At 46.1% G+C, this 9,001-nt stretch overlaps 3 protein-coding genes across 5 annotated transcripts; 1 reads left to right on the forward strand and 2 right to left on the reverse strand.

Annotated features, from left to right (window-relative positions):
• Positions 1-89: 89 nt before the first annotated feature.
• On the forward strand, positions 90-3,421 carry ube2ib (ubiquitin-conjugating enzyme E2Ib). 2 transcript variants are annotated; one of them, XM_037278382.1, is made up of 7 exons: positions 90-228; positions 1,298-1,375; positions 1,474-1,557; positions 1,763-1,835; positions 2,106-2,215; positions 2,314-2,393; positions 2,501-3,421. In XM_037278382.1, the coding sequence occupies exons 2-7, from the start codon at positions 1,310-1,312 to the stop codon at positions 2,562-2,564; spliced, it is 477 nt and encodes a 158-aa protein (XP_037134277.1). In that variant the 5' UTR covers positions 90-228; positions 1,298-1,309; the 3' UTR covers positions 2,565-3,421. The 2 variants fall into 2 exon arrangements, with proteins under 2 accessions (XP_037134277.1, XP_037134278.1); XM_037278383.1 differs by lacking the exon at positions 90-228 and adding an exon at positions 310-638.
• Positions 3,422-3,513: 92 nt separating this feature from the next.
• Positions 3,514-5,465, reverse strand: LOC119138301 (interleukin-21 receptor). The gene is made up of 8 exons (XM_037278296.1): positions 5,352-5,465; positions 5,162-5,279; positions 4,908-5,089; positions 4,681-4,835; positions 4,440-4,608; positions 4,268-4,373; positions 4,131-4,209; positions 3,514-4,071 (listed from the first exon to the last, which is right to left on the reverse strand). Exons 1-8 carry the CDS (start codon positions 5,407-5,409, stop codon positions 3,835-3,837), a joined length of 1,104 nt encoding a protein of 367 aa, XP_037134191.1. The 5' UTR covers positions 5,410-5,465; the 3' UTR covers positions 3,514-3,834.
• A 474-nt stretch (positions 5,466-5,939) lies between these two features.
• On the reverse strand, positions 5,940-8,955 carry si:dkey-220f10.4 (tubby protein). Of its 2 annotated transcripts, XM_037278236.1 has the most exons (13): positions 8,824-8,955; positions 8,501-8,677; positions 8,173-8,329; positions 7,880-8,101; positions 7,706-7,813; positions 7,504-7,641; positions 7,276-7,436; positions 7,045-7,206; positions 6,854-6,966; positions 6,671-6,785; positions 6,504-6,602; positions 6,249-6,420; positions 5,940-6,181 (listed from the first exon to the last, which is right to left on the reverse strand). In XM_037278236.1, the coding sequence occupies exons 2-13, from the start codon at positions 8,540-8,542 to the stop codon at positions 6,048-6,050; spliced, it is 1,623 nt and encodes a 540-aa protein (XP_037134131.1). In that variant the 5' UTR covers positions 8,543-8,677; positions 8,824-8,955; the 3' UTR covers positions 5,940-6,047. The 2 variants fall into 2 exon arrangements, with proteins under 2 accessions (XP_037134131.1, XP_037134130.1); XM_037278235.1 differs by having other exon boundaries at positions 7,706-8,101.
• Between the last annotated feature and the right edge of the window lie 46 nt (positions 8,956-9,001).

The following is a 9,001-nucleotide window of genomic DNA, read 5'->3' on the forward strand; positions in this document are numbered from 1 at the left end:
CTTGTATATCCAAAATGACGTTGAAATGAGAAGATTGTATTTAAGCGAAGGCGGAAGTAAGCGACAGATGAAATTTTGCTCGACCCTCTCTCTACAAGTCTGGCTTGAGTCGGAGCGGGTGTTTTTTTTTTTTCTTCAGGAGGGAAACTTTACAAGGTTTAACGCGATTTGAACCCGTTTAATACCCAACGCTTGTCCCCCCCCGAGCCAAAGCAACCACATTAAAAGGTATGAGTGCACCTCCGTGACGGAACGTGACTGTTAAGTCACGTACAAAGCGCTTTTACCCGCTTCGTTTTGCGCCATTTTCGCTAGTTTGATAATGCACTAATGTAATGTGCTTCCCGGCGCTGACGTTCTTTGTCCTAACCCTAAACGTCTTGTTTTTGTTGAGTGGAATGTCGAATCCGTCGCAGGGGGACTATCGAAGAGTTATTCCGTGGTTCCGCATCTCGTTGGCGGAATATGTTCAAATTAAGTGCATTTGCGCCATTTTTTGTGCTGCATCAGGCCATGACAGTCGCTAACTGCGCCTGTTGGTTCTGGCGCACACGAGTTAGCTTCGCAAGCTAACCTGCTAGCTTGCTAATCAATGGGTTTCAAGACTTTTGACTCTGTCCGACATAAAGAATGTCGAGGTAACGCAGTTACAAACAATAGTGAGATTACTTTTACGTAGAATGCAAGGAGCGGAAGCGCAGTAAACGGGAGCTTAAAGCTTGGAAGTAATGTACATGCTAACCACGGAGTGGGGTGCTACTGCTAACTCTGTTTGCGACCGATCGCTAAAGACAAAACGGTCCAAACTGTCACTTTCAAACATAAAAAGTCAGCGTTCACTTCAATTAACGATGAAGACGCTATATGGAGTGGCACAGTTGCTATGTTTGCGCTTTGGTTCGCCCATATTAGTTCTGAAAGCATTTGTTAGAAATGCAACCTTTATCTTCAGTTTGGAGCAACAAACGCCATGGAATGAAAGAACATTTTATTTATTGCGGTAGCTGTCACTATACACCGCCTGTATAGAAAGGTGATCAAACATTCAGGTTAATTGGAGTAAAAACTATGGCTCAGAAAAGTTCCTACAGTATGTCCACATACATTTACTGGCTTTTTGTTAAAAAAAAAAAAAAAAACGTCATCCATCAATTTGTACTGTAATATTGAAGCATTCATGCACTTGTCATATTGGCCCTCCAAGGGTAAACAAAACTACAACGTGGCATGTGACAAATGAGTTTGACTCACCTGGTTTACTCGTGTGTTTTAATAAAAGTTTTCCACTTCAATACAGGAGTCCACAAATATGTCTGGCATTGCATTGAGCCGGCTTGCCCAGGAGCGCAAAGCGTGGCGGAAAGATCATCCTTTTGTAAGTATACAGCAAACCCTCACCAAAAAACAAAAGTTTGTGATAAATCACCGTACAGTAAAGTTCGCTTTTCTTGAATGTCTGTTCTGTCTCTTCAGGGATTTGTTGCAGTACCAACCAAAAACCCAGATGGAACCATGAACCTTATGAACTGGGAGTGCGCCATCCCTGGCAAGAAGGGGGTAACGTTGCATAATCATTCCGTTTAAACAACTCATTTCAAATGCGTTTCCAAGAGGTTATGGATTGTCTCCTATATCAAATGAGCATGTGTACTGCATGTATTTTTCAACCTTTGCTTTGATTTCAAAACGAAGCGTGATCGGGCGAGCCGTGCGAGGGACGTTGCGTATTTGCGAAGCTGATCACTTAATTGCGTGTCACCAGACTCCGTGGGAAGGAGGCCTTTTCAAACTGCGCATGTTGTTCAAGGACGACTATCCTTCATCACCTCCAAAATGTGAGTTGCCCTTTCCTAATCTGTTGACTTTGATACAAGTAGCAGCCTTAGTCAGTGGTCGGAATTCCTCGGAAGCCGTGCTCTTGAATCCGAGGCATATTGTCGTCTTCCTAAAATAGATTGAAATGCGTTCCTCCGGTTTTACAAAGTCTCTGTTTTGTTGTTCCATTGTAATGGTCAAAATATCAGCTAGCTGTATGTAAAATCTCCTGTTTGCTCTTTTGTTGTGTTGTACTTGATTTGTAACTAAGGCTTTTTTTTTTACTTCAGGTAAATTTGAGCCTCCTCTCTTTCACCCAAATGTGTATCCATCAGGCACCGTATGCCTTTCTATTCTGGAGGAGGACAAGGACTGGAGACCAGCCATCACAATAAAGCAGGTATGTGGCGCTAGTTAGTTCTGCTTCTTGTCATGAAAACACAGGGTAGAAAAGAAAAATCCTTTTCATTTTGTCTGACTTTGTAATTTTTCCCACAGATCCTATTAGGTATTCAGGAACTCTTAAACGAGCCTAACATCCAGGATCCGGCCCAAGCGGAGGCTTACACAATCTACTGGTGAGACATTGGGAAAAACAAATGAATGCATTTTTTTTTTTCTCCTGAATGTGTTTGTCACGAAATGGCATTTCAACGACCTGACGCTTATTCCCTTTCATTTGCAGCCAAAACAGAGTAGATTACGAGAAAAGAGTCCGATCACAAGCCAAAAAGTTCTCCCCCTCGTAAGGGCAAGGACGGGCTGAAGGAATCGCCTCCCCGCTCAGTCACAATGAATGTGCTCCCCTCACATCGGGACTCGCTTAAAGACTTGTATTTAAACTCTCCACATTCTGTGCCATCCACTTTGACCTGTCTTTTGTTTTGGCGACGTCGTTTTTGCTCTTAATGGCCGGTCGACGCGTAACGTTGAGAGGGGATCGGCGCTGCAGCACCCCGCTCGTTTCTTTTTTAGACTGTCTTATTTGGCGAGGGGGGGGGACGCGACTTCGATCCAGTTTCACAGAGTCCACGCGAGCTGGCCGCCATCCACGTTGAAGGAAGAAAGTGTTTTTGTTTCTCTTCTTTTCCACATGTAAATGTCCGCGTCTTTCATTGTCAGTATTTGAACTGCTGTATAATGAATGGCACTTTTATACTGTCGTATTTCACTTAGTGTCTCTAGATGCTTCTGTCTAATTCCTTCCTGGGTTTTTCTATTCAGCATGCTGTAACATACGATAGAATCCGCCGCCTCGGCTTTCTTTTTGTTCATTCCGAGTCTTTTGTTGTCTGGATGAATAAAAAGGCGGCCGTGACCGAGGCGGGTAGGCATACCATTGTATCAGACTTTAAGGGTAAACGGTGCTTTGTTCATGTATGTGTTGACGTAAATAAAGGTTTCTACAAAAACTCTCCTGGTCGGGGCGTCGTAGCCCAAATTCTAATATTTGTTCCATCAAGTGGTGTGTTCATTTCATTTTCAGTGTGCTGCTTCTGTTATTCGGTCATTAGATTTTTGTTGTCCAATCCCGTTTAGGACTTTGCTTTCATGCTTATTTGCACTTCAAAATCAGCCAATAGGATGTCAACATTAATAGCAAAAAAAAAAATCTACAAGTATATTTTATGTAAGATAATCGCAGTATGCTGGTTTAGAACAAAATGTGCAACAACTGTACTTAATCTTTACTTTTTCGAGAAATGGGACAGCAATCTTTAGGAAATGAAGACCAATGCATCAGTCAGTCAAAAATATATTGTAATAGTCATGTCATGTTCTTCCCCTGCACGTGGGTAAATTTTAGCAAGCTACTTTTGTTTCATTTCTTTCAAATGTTTTTCAACTCTTGTTTGGATATGCCTTGAAATGTACTTTATATAAAGTAAAGTTGCATTTTCTTGCCTGAAAAGATTTAATCTGTTGAAATGTCATGATTTTTCAAATGTATTTTGCATGAATGGTCCACTATGGTGACATGGTTTTTACATTATTGGAAATTTCTTAACCCTTTGCAAATTAATTTCCGGAAACTTGTGCGGACTTCTCCAAGTCGCTCATTGTGCAGTATTCAGGGCAGTAGCAGGGCGGAATGCTGGCGGGCCCGCGTGCCGCCAAACGCTCTGGTTGGTTTGGGACGTTTTCGTACGTCATCTCGTCGTGCCGTGCTGGAGTCTCCTCCACGTGGCTGTCTACTTTAAGCGTGTCCTCCGGCTTGAGCGTCATAGTCATGTTTCCTTTTGTGTCCGCCCAGCTCTGTCATCAGTTGTTAGAAAATTAAATGTTGGTCGCAGCGCCAGAGTGGCCACACTCACCTTAAAGTCACCGTGACAATTAGCGTACAGGCTCTGGAAGTACGGTTCCGGCGTGGGAACGAATTCATCTCTCCTCCGCCTGTACAACCAATCAGATGCGTATTTTGCCAAGTATGGGATTTGCGGCAACGACTTACTTTATTAGCAAAGCGCAGCCCAAAATCAGGGCCAGTGTGGCTGTCGCACCTAAAGCCAGGAAGGTTTTTTTGCCATGTTTGGAAAGGAAGCCATCAGCTGGGGAATCTTAAGAAAAGCAACAAGGAGAATTGACGTTCTTGTCATTCACTCAAACCTGTTTATGAGCCTCACCGGTGACCGAGTCAGTCTTCCAGCGGACCTCTTGTGACCAATCACTCCATTGGCCCTTAAAGTGTGTCTCGCTGGGCTTGGACCTGACCCTGGTGGTGTATTCCGTGTTCCTCTCAAGGTCGCGGTCATCCACAGAATAGTCCGTTTTGTCCGTGTAGTGAAACCTCAGCTGGTAGGGTGGAGAAGATGTTGATTAGCCCAGTGTGTGACCTTTGACCCCTTCCGTAATACCCTCCCTTACTCCGCCTTTGTCTCGCCCATCGTAGAAACAGAGCTGATACTCGAGGTTGTCCTTCAGGACGGTGAAGCGACATTTTTCGTAGGTGTTTTTCCACATGAAGTGATGTCGGCTGGCGTTGTGGCTGACTGCCAGGCAGCACGGCGCGTTGGGCTTAACTGGGCAGTGATTTTTGTCATTTGCATCTCGAGCACACAATCTACCCATTAAGTGTCAAGAAGACTCCCTACTGTGTTCCTTGGGCAAATATCTGTCGTCCAGCATGTGGCACATCTTCGCCCCGTCGCTCGCGTTCCCGCACAGCGTGATCTTGTACATGTCGAAATCCACAAAATTGCAAGAACTCTCCATGGCGACGGAACACGAGCCGTGGCCTCCGCCGGTATTTGACAAATTGCATTTGTACGTCTCGCTGCAGAGAAACCATTATTTAAATATATTTTGTATATTTATTACCAAGAGGCGGGCAAGGGAGGGCGCTTACTCGCTATACATTTTGTCAAAATTCAGCCAGTGGAGGCCGTCGTGGGCTGACGTGAGGTTGACGGAGCAGCTGATTGTAAGCGTGAAATCATTGTCGCACTGAAAATTCTCACTCGTGTCTGCAAAATAAAAGTAAAGAAATTTGGAAAAAAATTCATTCAAGGATATATAAGTGGAGTAAAATATAATACCTGTGAGCCAAAGTCCGGCGTGTAATAAAACCAGCTGCAGCATCTTGAGCTGCTCCATCGCCTCGTCTCCATCTCAGGTTCGTTTTGCCGTAACGCTCTATTTGCGTGACAGACGGCGGAAGGGGGACGTACCGTCCTCTCTCATCTGGCGAGCAGGCGAGGCAAGTGACCGCAAGTGAGCTGAAATGCGATTTCATCGCACTGCTCTTCTCATGTCAAAGGATGAGAATTAGCCAGACGTCGAGTGACCGCTGTCGGACGCTAGATTACGTACGGCTAGAAACTCTATCGTCCAGATCGAAATCTGTATGGAAGCATTTCAGTTTGGAGTAATTTCATATATTTAAGTTGTTGTGAGAGCTCTTATGCAATGCAGATTTATCTGCCCTTCCTGTCTGCTTTTAAGTCACACGCTTGTGAAATGGAAATATGATCATGGTGATAAGCTATATGATTTCTTTGCACCACTCGTGTTTCCTTATTTGCAGATAAGAGGCCTTCAAATTTTGTGCTGAGCAGACCAAGTTGATTATTCTGCTTCTTAATAGCTTTGAATAAAAAAAAAAGAAAAGAAGGAAACTTGCCGGCCATAATATTAGGTACACTTTTTAATGTAGTGCAAGGGTAAGCTAGGTAGCTTGTTGTTTTTTATTAAGTGTGCAGTTCAGATCCAAGATGCGGCAGAGCACTTGAGGGTCACTCGCAGGCCAGTTTGCCGTCAAAAGACGAGAGCGTGACGGCGAAGGCCTGAAGGGCGCACATGGGGAAGCTGTAATCCATCGAGAAGACGTCCTCGGAAACGCGACCGAACTGCATCACGATGTAGTCGCCTGGAAGACACATCCGGCGCGTTAGGCCGACCTCTTGGTTTTGGCAGTTGCGGAAAAATAAATTCACCGTTCTCCGGGTGGATGATTTGGAAGTTTTTCACGGAGGCTTGCGTGACGCGGCCGTGGAAGTTTAGCACGTACGACTGCGTCTGCTCGTTCCAGCTGGGACATTTGTTGACCAGGGTCACTAGCTTGTCCGTGTTGTTGCTAGCGTGGCGCGCTAGCAGGGTTTCCTGTTCCTGTAATTGTCGCCGGGATTCTCGTTAGACATTTTCCCCCCTCACATTGTGACACCATACGGCGACCCCGATTGTAAACCGACATTTTTGGGCTGAATGGCCACCCTCTCGTCATTCTCCAGCATTCCCGGGATAATCACCGTCATTTTACGAGGACCCCGGAATCCCAGAACGTTAGTTTCCTATCATAGAAATCGACAAAGTTCTTAAGTTAGCGGACCGACAGCCGACATTGATTCATTCGACTCACGTAAAAAATGGCGGCCAGCTCTTGTCTCACAGATTCGCATTCTTTAATGAAAGGCTTTTTCTCCGGGTTTTCTCCCCCGTTGTATACGATGAACTTTGTTCCCAGAACGTTGGACCTGGAACGTAAAAAAAAATCGGTTACACCGACGAGATGACGGACTGTTTTTTCCATATAGGAATCAACCTTAGCTTTCCGATGTAGCAGCTAGTGTCTCGGGACAGATTGGTAGGATCTGTTGAGATGAGATAGTTGGATGTTTTGCTCCTCTTCCTTTTACGGCCCGCCATTAGGAACATCTTAACGCCGACAGAGGGGACGAAGAGTCAACTAACACGACAGTGGTGACTTCCATTCTGGAATTGATGAGAACCGACCCTCTTTCCGTCCTCTTTCTCCATGTGTAGGTAGTAAGTGGGGTACATGCCCTTCTCCATGCCTCTCCTGTCTCTGGTGACCCGACACTGGATGGTTACGTCTCTGGGGGCGGGCCGCAAGGCGAAGGCCTCGAGGTCCTCCAGCGATAAAGGAGAGGCCGTCTGCGGGGACAAAAATGCACTTGGACTTTCTTTCAAATAAGCAAAAGTGAGTTAGGTCAATTTGCTCACTCCGTTAGTGGATTGGCTGCCGCCCGAAGACGAGCTCTCCTTGTAGTTGGAGTTGAGAGAGGCTAAGCTCGGCGTGGTTTTTTCTCCCCTCTTCTTTTTTCCTTCTTTGGCTTCCGTTTGAAGGTCTTCGTCCTTGCTGTCGTCGCTTATTTGGCACCTGGCTGTGGGGGACATTCAGGCGGCGTCATACCAGATAGTCACGTGGATGGCGCTCGCACGAGGACGTACACGTGTCCAGATGTTTCCTCCGAGAAGTGTCACGGGATGGTGTCGGGCACTCGTCTTCCTCTTCGTCAGCGCTTTCGTGGCGTCCGTTTTTCTTGGGACTCTTCGGCTTTGAAGCCGACGTGTCGTGCGAGTGCTTCTCTGCACAAAAAGCCAACGTGAAACCAAAATGTTCTTGGAGCTGAAGAGAGAACATCACGCTTACTTTTGCGCTCCTGTTTCGTCATCTTGCTGCTCTTCTGTCCATCGTCGCGCTCTTTGGCTTTGTCTTTCCGTTTTGTTTTTTTCTCCCGGCCGTCATTGTCCTCCTCGGCTGGGAACGACACGTTCTTAATTAGTACACTGAACCCGTCGCTGGAATGTTCCGCTTGTTTCTCACGTTTGTCTTTCTCTCTGTTCTTGGTCTTCTGGCCTTCCGCGCCAACATCGTTGTCCTCCGTTTCGTTTCCGTCTTGCTCCGTGTCCAAGTTGAGCTTTTTGGGAGCGAACGGCCTCTCGGCAACCACCTCACCTGACACGGCGGCGGCCTCGGCGTCGTCATCCTCGCCCTCCGCCAGCGTGATGACATCCATCGGGTTGTCATGCGCGTGCTCCACTTGGTCTTGCATAGGAATGATTTCTTAAAAGCTTGTGAAGACGGCGGCGTATTCGGGTTTGACGCGGGGAACTAACCGCTCAGGGAGATGTTGCTCAGGGACCGGCTGATCAGCAGCGCCGTCTCGTCCGAGCGGCCTTTTTGTCTGCGGTTCTTCTGGCGGGCGTCCCGGTTAGCGACCACCATTTGACAATCGGCACGCTTCTTTTGTTGCTTCTTTAGCAAAATAGATCGCTGGGACACAATTAGACAATTATAATTTTAATCATCAATATTAGCAGGTGATTCTGACACACAAAAATGCTTCTACGTAAACTTGAAAAATATACTATATCAATGATTTTTTTTTTGTCACAAAGAAAATTTATTATTCGGCTTTCTTTTACACAGAATATTTGTTTTTACCTGATTGTCCAGTTTCTGCTGCCGTATATCCGGATCCTCCATATTGCTGAGCGTCAAAACGCTTCAAAACTGAACCAAAAGTGCAAAAAGCAGGGTGCAAAGAAAGCACTTAAAGCAATTAAAAGAGGACGCGGGCATGCGATGGCGGCGCCCGGCTCCATCTGACTGTCTGCTCACCTGCGTGAAGCAGAAGGCAAAGTGGATTAAAAGGGGATAATGTTCTTAAACAGCGCTACGGCTCAGCCAACGTGGACAAGGAACGCAGAAAGGACCAGGCCCCAAAGATGTGTTTACTCTTTCAACACATCATTATTTATATTTACCTCTCCGCAAATTGCTCCAAATGAAGAAAAAGCTCTCCCGGCAAGAAGCAGATTGTGTTTTAAAATCAGGCAGCATCAAGTGGCTATAGCGGGTTGCCGAGATGCACAAAACACACCCCTCGACTTAATGGTTGTGTGGAAGCGGGCTATCCGGTTGCCGTGGTTACAGACACGCTGC

Source organism: Syngnathus acus, chromosome 19 (assembly GCF_901709675.1).
Source record: "Syngnathus acus chromosome 19, fSynAcu1.2, whole genome shotgun sequence".
Taxonomy (NCBI): domain Eukaryota; kingdom Metazoa; phylum Chordata; class Actinopteri; order Syngnathiformes; family Syngnathidae; genus Syngnathus; species Syngnathus acus.

What these genes read in the sequence shown, in the direction of transcription:
- ube2ib (XM_037278382.1), top strand. Translation starts at nt 1,310, where the DNA reads ATGTCTGGCATTGCATTGAGCCGGCTTGCCCAGGAGCGCAAAGCGTGG. An exon ending in CCATCCCTGGCAAGAAGGGG is followed by an intron (nt 1,558 to 1,762) that starts GTAACGTTGCAT and finishes GCGTGTCACCAG; the next exon opens with ACTCCGTGGGAAGGAGGCCT. An exon ending in GAGGCTTACACAATCTACTG is followed by an intron (nt 2,394 to 2,500) that starts GTGAGACATTGG and finishes TTTCATTTGCAG; the next exon opens with CCAAAACAGAGTAGATTACG.
- LOC119138301 (XM_037278296.1), bottom strand. Translation starts at nt 5,409, where the DNA reads ATGGAGCAGCTCAAGATGCTGCAGCTGGTTTTATTACACGCCGGACTT. An exon ending in CGCCGGACTTTGGCTCACAG is followed by an intron (nt 5,280 to 5,351) that starts GTATTATATTTT and finishes TTTATTTTGCAG; the next exon opens with ACACGAGTGAGAATTTTCAG. An exon ending in ATATTTGCCCAAGGAACACA is followed by an intron (nt 4,836 to 4,907) that starts GTAGGGAGTCTT and finishes ATCACTGCCCAG; the next exon opens with TTAAGCCCAACGCGCCGTGC.
- si:dkey-220f10.4 (XM_037278235.1), bottom strand. Translation starts at nt 8,542, where the DNA reads ATGGAGGATCCGGATATACGGCAGCAGAAACTGGACAATCAG. An exon ending in GAGGAAACATCTGGACACGT is followed by an intron (nt 7,437 to 7,503) that starts GTACGTCCTCGT and finishes TGTCCCCCACAG; the next exon opens with CCAGGTGCCAAATAAGCGAC. An exon ending in AGCTGGCCGCCATTTTTTAC is followed by an intron (nt 6,603 to 6,670) that starts GTGAGTCGAATG and finishes TTTCTATGATAG; the next exon opens with GAAACTAACGTTCTGGGATT.